This window comes from Pleurodeles waltl, chromosome 6 (genome assembly GCF_031143425.1).
Source record: "Pleurodeles waltl isolate 20211129_DDA chromosome 6, aPleWal1.hap1.20221129, whole genome shotgun sequence".
In the NCBI taxonomy this organism is placed as follows: domain Eukaryota; kingdom Metazoa; phylum Chordata; class Amphibia; order Caudata; family Salamandridae; genus Pleurodeles; species Pleurodeles waltl.
The window spans coordinates 100,460,049-100,479,413 of NC_090445.1; the positions used below are offsets into that span (position 1 = coordinate 100,460,049).

Sequence of the window (19,365 nt, forward strand, 5' to 3'; positions counted from 1 at the left end):
TTACAGCTTATTAAATGTAATAAGGAGTCCCGATGTTATCCTGTGAGAGGGGTAGACCTCACAGTAGTGAAAAACGAATTTGGTGTTTCATTACCAGGACATGTAAAACTTAAAAGTACATGTCCTACCTTTTAATTACACAACACCCTGACCTATGGGCTACCTAGGGCCTAACTTAGGGGTGACTTATATGTAATAAAAGGGGAGATTAAGGGTTGGCAAGGGTTTTTAAATACCAAGTCGACAAACAGGCTTTGCAGTGGCATGCCTGAGACATGTTTTAAAGGGCTACCTTAGTGGGTGGCACAAGCAGTGCAGCAGACCTACCAGTAGCTTTTAATTTACAGACCCTGGGCACATGTAGTGCTCTTTACTACAGACCCACACATAAACTAACTGTGCCAATCAAACTATGTTTTAGGGAGACAGTACAAGCACTTTAGACCAAGTGAGCCGTGGTAAAGTGCACAGAGTCCTAAGGTCAACAAAAACTAATTCAGCAATATTGGAGCAAGCAGGCAAGAGGTTTGGAGGAGGAACACTGTAAGGCTGACAGATCTAACAATTATGTATATATAAATAAATAAACACAGTGGCAGTCGATACTGTGTAGTTCTAGTTAGACCGAATCTCAATAGGAAGAGGAGTTTTTGTTTCTTAAATAACTTTCGAATCGTTTGATGAATCTACACAAAACTTTCCAAAAACAAAGTTCATCCACTTTGGCTCCTTCATGGAATGTTTTGCGTTGATCCCTAAAACAGTGGCCTAGAAAAAAAGAGCGGTCCCAAAAGTGTGATTTCCCAAGTTAATTTGCAATGGTAAAATTTGCTCACCAATATAGAAAAAAATGGATGAACGGAATTACACCAAATTTGGCAGACGCTAAGAACCACACTCAGAAAGTATGCTTTTTGTAATTTGGTGTAAATTCATTCAGCCTTCTTTTGAAAAATTTGCATTTTAGGAAGGGGTTACCTAAAGTTAGGTATATCTGTACAATTGGTCCTGCGGTTATCCTGCAGTAGCAGAAAATTAAAACAAAATTGCTGCTTCTGATCAGTCAAGGGATCTTTTTCTTTCATTGGCCATTTCAATGGAAGCTGGACCCTTCCTGCTCCCATGGGACATAAATGATCTGATTGACTGGCTGCAACACTGAACAAAGTGTCTTTAGAGGACTTGAGGACTCAGTCCTAGAGTCTTGAGTTTGAAGAAAAAAGCTACATAAGAGGGCAGGGTAAGGAGACTCTGACCGCCCCCAGGTCCATATTGGGAGGGGGTGGTCCACAGGGACCCCCGCACAAGTAATTCCATTTTTTTTTAATGATTGTTTTTAGTGGTACCAGGGAACTACCACGGGACTCAGTGTGCCCTCCATGGGGTACCACAGTACCACAGGAGTAGAGTAGTTCTGAAATATTCCTTTTTTTTTTTTTAATGTCATGCATATACATGGCTTGTTGCCTGATGCCTGGTGGTTTGGTGAAGGGCCTGGCCTGTGGCCAGGCCTTAAATCTAACTCCCACTGTGCTTGGCTGATTTTACTTTAACATTTAGAGAGAGACATGACACAAAACATACATTTGTATTCTATTTTTTAACCAAGAAATAGAATCTAACAAATACCTTTTTTTGGGACGAGGGGGGTTAAAACTTGTTTATTTGTTTTCTCTAGAGGTTTTCATTTTTTGGAGGGTTCAATAAAAGAACAAATAGGGCATCTGAACTTGGGTGCCAAAAAAAATAACTTTTGCACTCCATTTAGTGGGCAGCCACTAGCTTGTCCCACACTCCCAAACTCTGCTCTGAAAATAGCATTACAGCACTTGGTGCCTTACAACCCACACTGGAGTACAATGGACTGATAGTCCTCTGTGTTGCCAGGGCCTGAGGAGGTAGTGAATCAACAGCAACTTGCAGCTGAAGATGAAGCTTCCTCTTCCTACTCCGATCTCTTCATAGTATCATTCAGTTGGTGACCATGCCATGCTTTTTAGTGCTTCCTCATACCTGATGCACCAAAGGAATACTTTTTACCAGCATCTTTGCTAAATTTCTTTGTGGCCCAGATTGCATGTGACCACTTCAGCAGACACCTTCTTTTCTGCAGCTGGAACTGAAATAAATTGCCAGGCGATTCTGGTGTGGTCCTTGGCTGCTACTCCTGCTACTAGGGATCCTGCTATTGTGTCTATATATATTACCCAGCAGGTTTCACCACTGGGTAATAATAGTTTGACCAAATTTCCACAGGAAGTGGTTTTTTTAGATTGCTAATAACATTTGTGTTATTTGACAAATCTTCACAAAGCTTTCTCAAAAAAGTCTCATTCACCTCAGCTCCTTCCTGGAAAGTTTTGGGCTGATCCATCAAGCAGAGAGGCCTAGAAAAAGGGGGACTGCCACAACACGTTTTCCCTATGCAATTCTCCGTATGAAAATTAAACAGCTATTCAAAAAAATATCCAGAGGGAATTATACCAAATTTGGCAGAAAGCTAGATTGTTTTGCAGAAAGTATGTTTTGTGTGATGTGGTGTAAATCCATTCTATAGTTTTTGAGAAATGAAGGTTTAAAATCTATGCATATCTAACACTGCAGTACTACCACTGTGACGATACATGGTTCCTCAAGCTCAAACCACACTATCTGATTGGCTGACGGTAACAGGGAGAAAATGTTGCAGCCTCCATGTTATCACTCAGGGGCTTGGTCCCAGTGTCTGAAAAATGAATTTCAAAAAGAGTAAGGGCTAGGGTATGGGTGCCTAGTCCCCCTGGATGTAGTGAGGATGGGGTCCCAGAGGGAATTCTGTGAGGTGCAAATGAAAAATTATTTTATTTTGGGACGCTGCAGATCCACAGAACTGTCACGGCACTCAGCGCGCCCACCTGGCATGCTGCGGCAAAACCATGGATCTGCAGTGAGGTAAAAAAAAAAAAAAGGATTGGACTTGGCACCGGCAGGACACGAAACACAAGGCCTGGCCAAAGGCCATGCCCGGTGCGGGGTTGGCTGCCCACAGAATATTGGGCACATGCCCTGCTCAAAACCTCACGCTGCACACAGCTGCATGGCGTATCTGGTGCAGGGTTGACTGCCCACAGGGACGACAGGCCTTACATCCAACCCTATGCCACACATGGCAAATATATTGTTGTTACCTAATAACGGTATTATTGTAACTTACTTGTTATTTACTATCGAGCACCATTGGGGATAGTGCGTTGTTTTTGAGCTTGCTGCAATTCTTGTTTTGTTTGTTTGTAATATATTAAGGTATGTTTAAAGAAATACTTTATATTAAAAAAACGCTAGAGAAAACCAAAGTCAAAGGTTAAAAGTGACAATATAGTTAGGTATGGTACCAAAACCTTTACTCTGTATTTAAAAAACTTAGAAATTCAATGACAGCATTGATATCATTGACATCTGAAATGGCATAATCTATGACAACACTGTGCATGGTGGGGGCACAAGTTATATTTACTTTATGGTGCAAGTTATAGTTACACCCATTATAGTTAACAGAATTAACAATAACCAGCACCCTCGCCATGCACAATGTTGTCATTAATTATATTATTTAAGATGTCATCAGTGATGTTATCAATGATGTCATAAAACATGTCATGACTGATGTAATAATGTGGCCTCATAAACAGTGCATGGCGAGGGTGTCAGTTATAACTGATAAATTTCAGTGGTACTTTGAGTTTTAAAATATTACCTTTTTACTGGCATTTTCACCTAACTATAACGTTACTTTACCCTATGGTTTTTTCAGTGAGGTTGTCAGTTTTTTAATGTAGAGTAACATATTATTATCATGCCTAACTATAACGTCATTTTAACCCTTGGGTTTTTTTCAGTGAATTTCTTAGGTTTTTTTAATGTAAAGTAATGCTATAAAGGGTAGCATTTTAAATAAGTCAGACCTACAGGCTTTGTCAAAGGGTCAAAATACCAAAATATAATAGGCCGGCCTATTGGCTTTTTCAGGGGGTCAGTACATCAACATATATAAAGCAGACCTGTTGGCTTTGTCAATAAATCCCCACTATAATTTACCAATGTACATAATGTCGCAAAAACAGCATGTCTGTCTGGTTTGCTAAAGACATCTTGGGGATGTTCAGAAAGCTGACATAGAAATGCATTCTGCCAGTTGCTTGTTGCTTGCCATTGGCTTTGTGGTTTGTACTCGCATTTTCTTGCTTTCCATTTGCTGGCTTTATGTGCTTTTGGCTGTCCAGCTTGAGTTCCTACCTTCCCTTGCCCAAACCTTATTTACAGTATCCTTCTGAGTATTCCCTTTCTGTAAGCAGGCCTGTAAATCTTGCTCTTATCTGATCACATTTGTTGTGCATTCAAAGACAGAGGTCAATTGCCAAATATCAATGTCAATGTCAAATGTCTTCCGACGTTGATTGTTTCGTTTTTTTCTCTGACTTCAAAGTGAGAGGATTTATGTAACAATCTTGCTGGATACTGGGGATAGGAAAGAGTTTTTTTCTAGCGCACAACACAATTTATATGAACTGGGTAAGTATTTCAGAATATATCAGAATTAGGAACACAAATGAAGCACATTTTTGTTCATTCTAAAGGAGGTTCATAACAAATACTTTAATTACACTACATAATGCAATGTCCGCACATTTGTCTGTCCACTGTATAGTTTTATTAGTAAAACTGTATGGCTGTGTAACTGTAATTCCCATTTCAATTGAAAATGTGCTGTTTGTCATGGCAGTGTGCTACTATACCACAATTACTCCACTCTATGCCACTCCACTCTACTCCACACCACTTCACTTTACACCACTGCACTCTACTCTGCACCACTACACTTTACACCACTCCATGCCACTCCACTCTGAACCACTCCATTCTACACCACTGCACTATACACCACTTCACGCTACGCCTTTTGACTCTACACTATACCACTCTATTCTATGCCAATGCACTCTTCACCAATATACTTTACATCACTGCACTCTTCGCCACTGCACTCTACACCACTCCAGTCTAGGCCACACCAATCTACTCTGCATAACTCCACTCTTGGCCCTGTACTCTATGCCACTCTGCAGCACTGCACTCTATGCCACTGTACTCTATTCCAGTACATTCTACGGCAAGGCACTTTACTCTGTAACGCTCAACTCTATGCCCCTGCACTCCACCCCAGTTCACTGTACACCACTCTAATCTATTCTGCACCACTGCACTCTATGGCAGGACACTCTACACCACTTCACTCTATGCCATTCAACTATATGCCACTCTGTGCAACTGCACTCTACCCTGCACCACTCCACTCTACGCTGCTTCACTCTACTCTGAAACAATCTTCTCAATGCCACTGCACTCTACATGACTCTATTCTACTCTGCGCCACTCCACTCTATGACACTGCACTCTACACCATTGCACTCTACTTGTGCATCACTGTACTCTAAACACTGCTCTCTACGTGGCTCTACTACACTTTACACCACTCCACTCAAACTCTAGTCTACAACACTGCACTCGCCACCACTGAACTCTACGCCACTCTACTCTGCACTACTGTACTCTACACTACTCCACTCCGTGCCACTGCACTCTATGCCACTCAAATTTACTCTGCACTGTATGCCACTGTATTCTATGCCACTTGACTCCTCTATGCCACTGCCCTCTGCATCACTCAACTTTGTGCCACTCCACTCTGCACCACTCTACACCACTCTACTTTATGCCACTGCACTCTATGCCAGGAATATAGTCTACTCTGCACTACTCTATGCTACTCTACTCTGCACCATTCCTTGCCACTGCACTCTATGCCACTCAAATTTACTCTGCACTGTATGCCACTGTATTCTATGCCACTTGACTCCTCTATGCCACTGCCCTCTGCATCACTCAACTTTGTGCCACTCCACTCTGCACCACTCTACACCACTCTACTTTATGCCACTGCACTCTATGCCACTGTACTCTGCACCACTCTACTCTGCGCAGCTGCACTCTTCGTCACTCCGCTCTGCACCACTACACTCTACTAAGCACCACTCTAATCTACGTCGCTGCATTCTACAACGCTGCATTGTCCACCGCTGAATTCAATAGCACTCAATGCCACTGCACTCTACACCACTATACCTGGCAACACTCTACATCAATGCACTCTATACCAGTCCACTCTATGCCGCTCCAGTGACTCCACTCTACGTGACTCCACACTATGCCACTCTAATACACAACACTCTCTGCTAGTCCACTCTACAACACTCTACTCTACTCTTTGCATTCCACTCTACACCACTCCATGCCACTCTCGTCTACGTCACTAACTTTTTGCCATGCTGAACAGCAGGCACCCTGGTGTATGACATGGCTAAAACACATAGGCAAAGCAAACAGCTCTTGCATAGGCGAGACCTATTGGCTTTGCCGATGCTTGTTTTGAGTCTTTGACTTCTCCTCCACAACTAGCAGCGCTCACAGTACAACAGAATATTCCAAACATCCTTTACTCTCTGATGCCTGTCCAGTCCACTCACAGCTGTGGTGCTCCAGCTGCTGGAAGCAGCTTTGCACCAGGAAGGCGCCTCCCTGAAACTTTGAAGTGTGTTTGTTTGAAATCACCCCTTTCCAGACACCTTGGACCTGTGGCCCGGAGTATAAACACATTAGTACCCCGCTGATGGCCCAGTAACCCCTTTTACATAGTAACTCCTTTCAGATGCTGGAAGCGCTGGCCTGTGTCCGGTCCTGATAAGTTGGTCAGTTGCTATGAAAAAGTGAAGAGTGTCTGATCATCGCTTTCTTTGATTTGGGCGGAGGGTATAGCAGGACTATGATTGGTGCAAAGCCTTCGCTCTATCCGTTAATACTAAATGGCTGCATTTCTGTAGCGCTTACTAAACTGGCATGGTGTCTGGGCGCTGCTCCTCAGCCGCCCGAACTTTATTACAGAATCCTGAATTTCAGCGGAGTATTTGGCAAACTGGTCTGCATTTTATTCCTTTAAATTCTATCCTGGCTAATACTGGTGGAGGGGAGGGACAAGGGCAGGTTTACTACCACACTGGTACCTGGGGATCGACAGCCAGTTTGGGAAAGGGCAGTTAATATTCTCACAAAGGGCAGTTAATATTCTCACATTTAAGTGTCGTCAGTAATGTATATATACAAAGAACAGTCTACTAAGCCTGCTAAGCCTGTGAGCAAACTATCAGGATTTAGTTGTTACCTGTAGGATGCACGGAGCCCCTTGTAGCAATCACATTAGCCCTAACCTATCCGGAAGGGCTTTGAAACTTTGAGGCTTGTTGAGAGTTTCGCGGCCGGTCTGTCAGTCATTCTGGGCAGTGGAGGGATTTAACCCACTGTCCTCAGGGAAAACGGATCACCGTGTTTAGAGATCTCGGTCTAGGAGACGGAGATCTCTTTGGGTTCAGAGGAGCAACCCCCATGGCAGTGGCGTAGCGTGGGGGGTGCAGGGGGGCCGGCCGCACCGGGCGCAACATCTTGGAAGAGACTAAATCCACGGGTTAGGGGGCGCAAATTACTTGCCTTGCCCCGGGTGCTGACAACCCACGCTACGCCACTGCACCATGGCAGCTCACTGGAAGGCATCACAGCTTTGCTGAGCGGCCATCATGTTTAATGTCATCTGTCATTAAAAAAGCCCAAAAGTAGATAATATAGGAAAAAAGTATCTCTGTGAACTTATAAAACTGGAAATAAACAAGTAAAAACATACACAAATGCTGCTTCCTCCATGCCCCTCATTGCAGATCCGTTCCTCTCACTCCGTCAAACAGCCGAGTCAGTTAGGTCCCAGCTGTAAATGGACGGGAGTTTACTGAGTGGCTCAGTGTCTTCTGACGTCCAGACTCTACAGTGCTGGTATGAATGGTATTACCGCAAAAGGGTCAGGTCAAGATCACGCTACAAGTATGGTGGTAATTCTAGTGGTGAAAAAAGGCAAAGTTCTTATAAACAACCTTTAAGGATGCATTCCGACTTGCCTAGGGCATGGCAGGTACATGGTACTTGGACAAACTCACTGGCAGTGACATTATATAGCCATAGTTAGAACCAGGTAAACCATAACAAATTAATTATAATATGTAATCAGACCCGACAACTGTGAGTGATTGGAGACTGAATGCAGCTAGTTGGGTACTGTCACTTGTAAATCTGTAGCCCCATTCTGCAAGTGCATCCCGTAACCCTCATGGCTACGTAATGGTGAAAAGTATTACAAAGTCATATGATGCAAAGCCCGGCCTATGGGTGTAAAGTTCCAAATCTGGTGGTTCCATATATTGCCAGGTCAGGATAACCAACCCATCTGAGTCCTACCTTGATGCTTCAGGCGCCTGACCCACCATGCCATCTGGGAGGAAGAGAAGACAGCGGACGAAGTTTTAAAACTGGTGTCGTGCCCTCCGACGTGAAGCATCACTCCACTGCAAATGCTGGAGTGGGATAATGTGGAGTGTGGGCAAGGGTCTGTGGAATTGGTAGCTCTCCAGTCCAACCGGGGGGGTTAGAAGGCGCAATGACGGGCTGCGTAGGTGCCATTTCCAACAACTTTTCAATTAAGACTTATACTGTTGAAACACATGGTGGTGGTATCTGTAGTGGTACACATCGCTGGAAGACTCTGAGCCATACATTATTGGTGGTGATGAAGTGTATGTAAAATGATGAGAATAGATGTGGAAATTAAAAACGGAAAGACCACTGTATGAGTACATGACATATGAGAATCAAACACTAACGGTGATATATGTTACTAGGAAACCCTGTGTATGTCTCATGACGCTACCACTTTAGGGCCATCCGGGGTATATTATCATTTAATCTCATCAAGTAGATTTTTAGTTTAAAGATCCAACTTTGTTGTTTTAACAGGAGAAAACAGGATCGCTCTTGAAAGGGCTTAAGGGGTAGAATTTTTCAATGACAGTCCACCTGATATTAACTTCACGATGAACTAGAAGTAAAAAATGATTGGCAACCTTGGAGGGGGTGCACTTACATCTTATGTTACTCTGTGTTCTATTATCCTGGGTATAATTTTTCAGGTGCTCATGCCTATAAATCGTAGACAACCTGGGCACGTGATCAGATAAAAGACTCCCTCACCTTTGCAGTCAACAAATCTACGCAACTCCCATGGTGTGGACAGTCCTAAGTCTAGATGTGTCTTTTGTTCAGTGAAATTGCAAACACCACACTGGTAACAGAGGAAGTAACTTGTGACCTTTGATAAATGCATAATTGTGTCTGGGAATCAGCAGGACTGTTCGTAGGTCCCTTGTGGGGTTGACCAAGAGATCTTTCAGGTTCTGACTGCATTTAAAGGCAAAACATATATTTTTCTAAAGACAATGGTTCCAGGGTGGTGAGTTCTGCCAGCTGTTCCTGCCCAATCCCCCAGATAGCTATCTCTGCTAAGTGGTGAATAGCTAACATCCATCAGCTTTTCCTCTGCCCAGAGACAAGCCATTGTTATCTGAGTCAAAGTTGTTAACTTGCCCATCGAAGGATATGTATTCCGTCTCTGGGGGCGTGAGGAGGGGCTGAAATGCTTGTCAGACAGTACTGACTCTTGTTACCTAAACTACATTTTCACACTTTACTTTCTGCTTACATTAGAAAAAATCTGACTTCACCATTAAGTCAGTTTCAATAACTAAGCAGGAAATAACTTTAAAGCAATTTAATCATCATACAACCAACTCATACAACCAGCATAGGCATTCATTCCTATAATCAGAGAAGCATAATTGCAGTACCCATGTCTGCTGGTTTAATCAGGGGTGGCATTTCCATAATAGTGGAGGAGCATCACACACACACCCTGTTCAGCTCCAGCAAATGAAAAATAAAATGATTATAAAACAATTTTATTATAATTTTATTTTTCATTCCCTGGATCTTGGCTGAGTGAGCCAATGACGTGAGTGTATGGCAGGGCAGGGCTGGGCCATCCGCCATGGACAGCAGTGGGGAGGAGGTGTGGTATAAAGTGCGCATGTCGATTTGGCCGGCCGTCTCAGATTGGCCAAACCGACATGCACACTTACATTTCTCCAACCCAGCTGATTTACACAAGTAGTTTGGAGAAATGGCACAGGCCCCCTGTGCCTGAGCGAGCATCAAACCAGCCCGCTCAGGCCAATCCCGACGCTGCTCTCATGCTTGCTTTAGCATGATAGCAGCGTCTGGATTGGGAGCCTGTGCCCCAGTCACTGCTAGGAAGAGTGGAGCTACGGAGACGGGCGGCAACGGGATCACAAGCCAGGTAAGTTTTAATTTTTTTATCATTTATTCCCCTAGCACCCGCACTGGCTCCTCCCCCCCCACCCGCCCCACCACCTGAGACTGGAGGCAGCTGCCATTGGGTTTAATCGTGATCTCAAGATCACTGGCGAGGTTTTTGGCAATCCTCATTACTTCATAAAATAGACTGAAACAAGTGCACCAACCAACTCTAAAGTTGATAGTGAAGACCTAAAGGTAGTGGACAGCCTCTGACATCTGTGATAAACCATCAATAATAAAGATTCCAGCAGTCCAGGCGTATGTCCCAGATCAGCAGTGGGCAGCGAATCAAAGAACGACGTGGAAAATAATTCCAAATGCACCATGTGTCCAGTGACGTAACAAAACTTGAGGGGGGCCACCTGCAAAGTACATGGAGGGGGCCCCCCGACCCAGTCAGAAGCTCTCAGGCCAGGGATCTGAGGAGGGCCCTGGAGTTTGGGCTCTCACCCCACACTGCAGGGGCTGCGGGGGCTATTGTTACGCCACTGGATGTATCTACAAGTTCAAAGGTCAGAATGCGATGGTATTACCTCGTGTATAAAGGAGACTTCTAAGAATGGAGAGTCAGTGAAACAAGCAGATGTATCCTTCATCAAATCAAGTCAGAACTTTGCTTGAAGCATAGATGACCAGATGCTGGAAAAAGTCAAAGGAAAAAGACGAAGAGGATGACCAGGAGCACAGAGGGTGGACTCAATCACAACAGCCATGAAGGTACCAATGAGAAGTCTGAAAGGCCTGCACAAAAGGCAGGGCATTCCGGAAACAGTCTACCTATATGGCCACCATTATTCATCATCGTCTTGACAGCACCTAAGAAGTAAAAACTTAATGTGCCACCAGTACTGTAGCCAGACATATCATAGGAAGGTTGTCACATGTTATCGTTTGTGTCTGGCATCTCTGCCAGAGAATGTCAAAGGCTATTTGTAAACCATACACTAAAAGACTCAATGAATCCCAAAGTTCCCAGAGTCAACTCCAGCACAATCACATAGAATAGCTAAGACAGTAAAAAATTAAATCCAGCTTCTGGTGTGCAAACGCTATAAAAATATTTAGAGCTGCAATTCGGCCCAAAAAATTCTAACAGCTTCTGATTTTTTGCTGTGTGTCCTATTCACACTGATCCTTTTACTGACTTGTGAATAAATAGTTTTATTCTTCTTTGAACATACAACACTGAGAGAGCTCTGTTTTTGGGGCTAATTTTCACAGTGGCATGCTGTATAACTTTTTGCATTTTTTTATACAGCGTGAAGTTGGCACAAACATATCAGAGTGCCTTTCCTGAGTCACATATTACATTACAAGAGGTCAGATTATATATTTTTTTAGGTGGGGTGGAGGGGTAGGGAGTTCAAGTGATTTGCCCAGAATCACAAGCTGTTGAACCAACGCTGGGACTCAAACCTGGTTCCCAAGTTCCATAGTCGGCAGCTCCGGCCCTTAGGCCACATCTCCTCCTCCTCCTATTTATATTGGACTTGCGAGCCCAGGACACCTTCTAGACTAAACCTTGACTGCTCGAGGGCAGAGGGATTTCTGCAGTAAGAAGAAGAGGAAGCCAAGGCAGAGGAAAGGAGGAATGATGTGGTGGGGAGCTCTGTACTGAGTTGGGGTAGAGACCAGAGGGTTTCTGGAGATGGGAGCTTCTGCGCCCCGGAGACTGAATTTAAACAGAATATGAAAAAGTATTTTGGAACATGCAAGGGGAACATGCAAAGCCAAGAACAAGTCCAAATGAGCAGGCTGCGGAAATCAGCATGTACAGTACGCCATAATCGCAAAATTTAGAATAAATCGTGCGTCCCTCAGCTACACCCTTTAAAAGTTAAAAGGTTCTGCCCCTTGAGCTGTTTGGCCCGACCCATACCCCACTTTCAGTTTGGTGAATACCTGTGTTTCTCTTTTCTGTGACTGAGGTAATAGGAAGACAAACATACACACAGGCGGGTAGACACACAGCCAGATAAGTGGCCTAAATGCACAAGTGCGTAACTCGATGGATAGGCAGTGAGAGGATGCTATAAACGAACTGACGAGAAACAAAGAGAGAGCGCCATGTTGGAACGGGCATACGTCCTCAAGGTTGCACACGGGATACGCTTCACATGCCGGCGCATCTCACCTGGAGAAACGGGGTCCCCGGGTACTCTGAACAAGGTGGCTGGGGTGGGTCTGCGTCTCCTGATCTGTGTAGAGAAGAAAACATGATTATGAGTGGAGGAAGCAGTCATGAACCTGTACATTTAAAGCGACCAATATCAATTGAAAAATGTCAAACTGCAGGTCAAAACCCCAGCCAGCATCTTCAAAGAAAGCAACATGGAGCGCCCAATGTTCATTGTTAGAATTCAGGATTGGGAAAAGAGAACTGCTTTCTCTACACTTAACGGCCCTTTTAAGAGGCTGCCAGTAATTCAGTTTGGATTTGAAAATATATTTACCTCTTTCACTGTTACCTAAGGAATTAATATTTGAGCATATATAGTTCAAAGATTTTCAACAATCAAGGACACTTCTTGCCCAGTTTGATGTTTGTTTATTTGATGTAATCATGATTGTTAACAAAGTAAGGATCTCTGTGGCAAGAAGAGGAGACTAGTTATGTACAGAGAAGATGGCTCATTGAGCTGGATGCTTTCCAGTAACAAATGTGGTAATGAGTTCGAATCCAGCTAAGGTAACTCCGTTTTCCATCCTTCCAGGAGAGTAAATCAATTCCAATAAATTAGGTAGTAGCAACAACAATTAATTGCAGCCCTTAGAAAGGGCAGATGCGCAGAATTTAGCACAATATAAAAAAAGTAATTATTATAAGTTATTAGGGTACTGTGGTGCCTCTCATGCCTCGCAGAGTTTCATGCATCTTATAGCTACCGAACATAGATGGAGTTTACCCATTATTAGCTTTGTGCACTCCAATCAGGTCATCCCCATCATCATCTATAGTCTACTGCACTTCAATAGGGTCCCACCCATAGCTTTTCAAGAGTCCAATACACTCCAATGGAGTGTCACCATCCCTTATCAATACTCTACTATGCTTCAGTGGAGCCCCGCCATCCCTTATCAGTGATCTGCTGCACTCCAATGGAGTCTCGCCCATCTATTGTCTACAGCCTAGAACACTTCAGTAGAGTATCAATCAACCCACATTAATAGCCTGGCACACTTCAATAGAGTCTCACCATCCCTTACCATAACTAAAACACTTCAATGGAGCCTCACCACCCCCTATCAACAGTCTACTGCACTAGCCTAGTACTGTTCAATCACGTCTCACCCATCAATATTATAATTATCAATAATTTGCGACAATTCAATTGGAGCCTCCCCCATCCCTCATCAACGATCTACTGCACTCTAATGAAGCCTCACACCACACTCCCCCATTAATAGCCTAGTACACTTCAATGGAGTCTCACCCATCCTTTATCAGTAACCTTCTGCACTTCAATGGGGCCTTCTCCATCCCTCATGAATTAGTCTTCTGCACTTCAATGGAATCTCCCCCATCAGTAGTCTACTGCACTTCAGTTGAGTCTCACCCATCATTAGTCTACTGCACTCAATGGTGTTTCACCTATTCCTTATCAATAACCTAGAACACTTCAATCGAGCCTCTCCCATCCATCATCAGTAGTTCACTGCACTTCAATGGCGTCTCACCCATCAATAGTCTATGCAAATGCTATAGAGTCTCATGCATCAATAGTCCACTGACCCTCAATGGAGTTTCACTCATTGATAGTCTACTGAACCTCAATGGAGTCTCACTCATCCCTCATCAGTACTTATTACAATTCAGTGGACTCTCATCCATCCCTCATCAGTAGTCTAGTACACTTCAAGAGAGTGTCATTCATCTCTGAATTCATACTTTCAGTGAGACCTAACACATTTTCCTATCTCTGCCATTCTATAGACATTCACTTATTCTACATCACTTTTCTCACATCTGTCTCTCACTCCGGGGCATTGGTCACACCTACCTTCCTTTTCAATGAACTCACACCAGTCAATAAAGTCAGGTGCCCCATCAATCGCCACTCACACTCAGTGAAGTCCCCCTTACTCCCCAGAAGGCCTCACATACGTTAATAAGGTTCAAGTCTCCCTCATTTACTCCTCCATGCACCGTATCGAGTGTAAGGCGAATGCCCATTTCTGGACTCATGCATCAGTGGAGTCTCTCTTCTCTCCACATCACACTTCATTGGGGTCTCACTCATTCTCTGTCACTGGTTTGGAGCACTTCGAAGAAGCTCCACTCATTCCTCATGACAGCTATCGTGTGTCAATGCTCTCATTCCCCTTTCACTCCCGCTCACGCATTCCCGTTTCACTCCTCCTAAGCACTTTAAATGAGCCACACTCACTCCCCTTCACTAGCATCTTATAAGTTAACCGGACTTCACTTAAATGGAGGGACGCTGATTGCGCATAACGGATCTCACACTTCGCCGGAGTTCATTCTTTCCCCATCTATGGCCCTACAGGTTTCCATTGAGCTGCACTCATTCCCTGCCACTGGTTTCCCATATTAGAATGTGGTCTCGCTCGCTGACTTAAAATGAGTTGATAACATCCCAAGTATTTGCGCAAAGTCCCCAAATCCCCTTATCCTGGCTTCATTTTAATTAATTAAATAGTTTATAAACCGGCAAAACCCCATGCTGTGGCCTTGTCCTTGAAGCTAACAAAACAACATTCCTTACTTAATAATACAGCGGGAGCCTGATCGGGAGTGCATCACGGGTTACTGTGGAAATCCCAACACCAAAGCACCTAAGCGAGCGCCACTAACACCAGTAATCCACTTTACCAATAGCAACACTAGCTACAGTTAACAGCGCTATCACCCACCACCTAAGATGACACAAGGACCTTCAATAGCCCAAGTTAAACCCAGAATTATCAGTCTCATCCCAGGTTAACCTCACTACAAATAAACTACGTGAACTCAGCTATCAACCACAGCCAGAGTTAACCTTATTACAAACAGCAATACAAAGTAACTCTATGGTCACAACAATCCAAGGAAACCCTATTACAAAAACAGGAACACAAATCAACTCTATGGTCACAACAGTCCAAGGAAACCCTGTTACAAACAGTTATACAGAGTATCTCTATGGTCACAACAATCCAAAGTAACCCTATAACAAACAGCAAAGTAAATTAACTCTATGGTCACAACAACCCAAGGTAAACGTATAACAAACAGCGAAGTAAATTATCCCTATGGCCACAACAACCCAAGGTAACCCTATAACAAAAAGCAATACAAATTAACTCTATGATCACAACAATCCAAGGTAACTTATTATTTCCAGATGCTACCCATCAGCACACATTGAACAACAACATTCCACAATATATTTAACTATACCTCATGCTAACACCTCAACCAACAACTTTCCAGTACAATATTTAGAGAGCAATAACCTACCCCTCATCAATAACACAATAATCATTCTCCACCAATTTCGCTACCAATGAACTAGACCAAATAAATCAACCAAAACAAAACCAACAACTTCCCAACTTAACATTAGTACCAAAAACAAACCATCTTAATACCACTATTAACATCCCAAGTAATCTCAACTGCGATGGAACACACAAAACATCATTACTACTACCAATACAACATAATTCCTTTACCAATACCAAACCAACTCCACAAACAACAACACAAAGCAACATATCTACCAACACCTACCCTAGGTACCTCTACTAGTGACACCGATCAGAATGTATTGCCGTACCAACTTTAACTTAAGCTCTTCGCTACCTCATTCAAAACTAGCCATAACTTCAGCAACCAACACTAACACTTTTCCCAATAACTCAAACCATTATCATCACCAACTGACTGACCTCAAACTATTGATTACTGAACAGCAACAATTATACACTAGGTAGCCCGCAGCATGGGGAGTAAAAGGTTGTAGAGAGTTGAATATGTCAGTGTAGGAAAGTCACTATTTTTGGCATGGTTACCTTCACATTTTGCCTGTTTATCAGTGTGTTTAGTATGTTTTCACTCGGATCCTGCTAACCAGGGCCCCAGTGATTGTGCTCTCTCCTCTAAATGTGTTGCTTTGGTACCCTTTATACCCAACAATTGGCACATCGGTGTACCCCTGTAAGTCCCTAGTATATGGTACTGAGGTACCCAGGGCATTGGTACACCAGGGGTCCCCCATGGAGTACAGCATGTATTACGCCACCCATGGGAGCCCATGCAAACTATGCCTGTAGGCCTGACATTGCAGCCCACGATGAAAAGGTGCATGCACCCTTTCACTGCTGGTCACTGCACCAGGTCACTATAAGTCACCCCTATGGTAGGCCTTCCTGGCCCAGAGGGTAGGGTGAAGGTTCCCATGTGTGAGGGCACCCCTGCATCAGCAGAGGTGCCCCTACACACTCCAGTTCCAATGCACTGGACTTTATAAGTGCGGGAAACCATTTTACCCAAGTACTGGCCACAGGTTCTGTAGTCCAGCTACATAATGGTAACTCCGAACCTAAGCATGTTTGTTATCAAACATGGTAGAATCATGCCCCAATACCAATGCAAGTATTGGTGGCATGATTCCATGCACTCTGGGGGCTCCTAGGAGGACCCCCCAGTATTGCTCCTACTGGTCTTCCTAGGTTTGCGGGCAGCCTAAGCTGCTGCAGCCCCTCAGACAGGTTTGTGCCCTCCTGCTGCTTGACCAGCTCAAGCAGAGGAAGGCAGAACAAAGAATTTCCTGTGGAAGAGGGAGGCAACACCCTCTCCTTAGGAAATAGGTGTAACATGGCTGGGGAGGGGTAGCCTCCCCATGCCACTGGCTTGCTTTGAAGGGAATATTTGGTGCCTTCCTTGCATAATCCAGTTTGCACCAGACTAGGGACCCCTGGTCCCTGCTCTGGTGCAAAATCACACAAAGGAAAGGGGAGTGACCACTCCCCTGTCCATCACCACCCCAGGGATGGTGCCCAGAGCTCCTTGACTGGTGTGATGGGGCTTTTTCCAAATAATAGCTGGCTTTGGTTGTATTGTGAATGTTTGTATTCTTCAAGATCAAACGGCCTGTGCCATTTTCTCAGTTGGATAAGGGCATGTGTGAAGCAGGTGGGCCAAATGTACTCATAGAAAGGTCCATTGTCAATTTCAGGTGTCTGTCATGTGAATGTGTGGGGGATAACTGGGTGGTGCGAATGGAGTAGCAAAATATTTGCAAAAGAGCGTTATCTTTTGAGTGTGACTTGTAAGTTAGAGAGTCCTACGTTTGAGGTTCATGCCGCTGAGTTTGTTGAGAGAAGATGAGTCTAAAAAAGTGTTAAGGTCATCTGAGGCGGGTTGAATGGGACTGGGAGGTGCTTTAAATGGAGTAAACACGACTACAATTATTCTTTCAAGAGTGGGTGTAGGAGAGTATGATTGCAGGACTCAGCAAAGATGATGTGAAGTGAAAATCATCTCCTTTGCCTATGGTTGAACTTGTTCTGCCAAGGTATGCAAAGCAGCAGGGGTGGCTGAGCACCCAGGGTAGATCCAGGTCTCTGTGGTGGAGAAAGGGAGGCTAGATGAGGTGTGGGTGGGCAAGTTATCACAGTAGACCAGGAACTCTGGAGGGGGAAGCCGAGTTTCAGGGAGAATGATGCATTAGGAGGGAACACCTTTGATACTGGTCTGTCGCTAAGTCAGTGCGCAGATGATGCAGCATAAGCTACCGGCTTTTATGATCAGGGCCACTAGAATTATGCAGTAATGGAGGGCCATATTGTGAGGTAGGGTTGATAAAATTATGCTGCAAGAAAAGACAAATTATGCAGCATAATGCGGCACAATATATGATAATATTATTTCCTCATTTTGTCACTTTAACACCTATTGATACTTTCTTGGGAAAAGTTGCAAGAATTAATACCAAATTAACACCGAAATACCATAACTAGATACTGGACGGTCATCCGTTAACCTTTGAAAAGTGTTTGTCAATGTGTAGAACCGCGTTTTGACAACTTTTGGTGACTGTTGATCCTTCCGAGCTAGTACAATATTTTGTGAAAATCTGCAAATTATGCAGCAAATGATGGATTATGTGGAAAATTCAGCAAATGTATAATTGCATAGGAAATACCAGGCCACAGAATTGCATTATACTCTGAATATAATACTCGGTTTAGAGTGCCCAGAGACATTCTATGTAGGTGTGCAATATATAAACGCTATTAACGTCACCTTTAAAACAGTGGAGGGTTTAGGAGGTGCCGGAACTCCTATATACGTGGGGCTATTGGAAGCACACCTCACAGAGGTAGCCACACCTCCATGAGGTGTGGGGTACCATACACATATCACAGGGTTACACATTATAAAGATGTATGTCACCATTCAGATAGGTGCCATTCACTCAGATACAGTGGGCACCAGTCAGCGGTAGCAGTTCTTAGCGGTGAAAGGCACCATTTGCATAGATGCAGCTGGCATGAAGGTGCAGGTAACAGTTTTTAGAAGTGCATGGCACCAGTCAATCAAATGCAGCAAGGGGCAAGGCGCAGGTAAGAGTTCATAGAGCTGCAAGGCACCATTCATCCTGATGCTCCTGGCAGCAAGAATAAGCCAACAGTCAGAAAGGCGTTGGCACCAGTCACTTAACTCTAGGAGGAAGCATGGGGAAAGCTCTGCAGTGGCATAACAGTAGCCCTGCACCACCTACAGTGAAGGGGCCCTGAGCTCCAGGGGGCCACCTGCACTCCAGGGGGGCCTCCTCAGTACAGTACGCTGTGGCCTGAAAGCTTCTGACTGGGTCCAGCGGCGGGGGCCTTCTCCATGTATTTTGCAGATGGTCCCCCTCAAGTTTCGTTACGACACTGTTAGCTCTGGAAAACATGGAGCACTTTCACAGGCCTGGGTGTCAGTTCAACAAATTTCCAATGATAGCAGATGTGACACCATTCAAAATCTGAAACCCAATGAAATCTCAGGGTTGACTCATTACGCCATCCATCTCC

General features: G+C 44.2%; 1 protein-coding gene across 1 annotated transcript in view; it reads right to left on the reverse strand.

Moving 5' to 3' along the window:
• Window positions 1-19,365, reverse strand: part of PPP1R1B (protein phosphatase 1 regulatory inhibitor subunit 1B) — a 168,770-nt gene that overhangs the window by 62,259 nt on the left and 87,146 nt on the right. Inside the window, exon 2 of the mRNA XM_069237449.1 lies at window positions 12,476-12,539. Coding sequence (XP_069093550.1) covers window positions 12,476-12,539 — 64 coding nt within the window. The remainder of the gene's footprint in view (window positions 1-12,475; window positions 12,540-19,365) is intronic.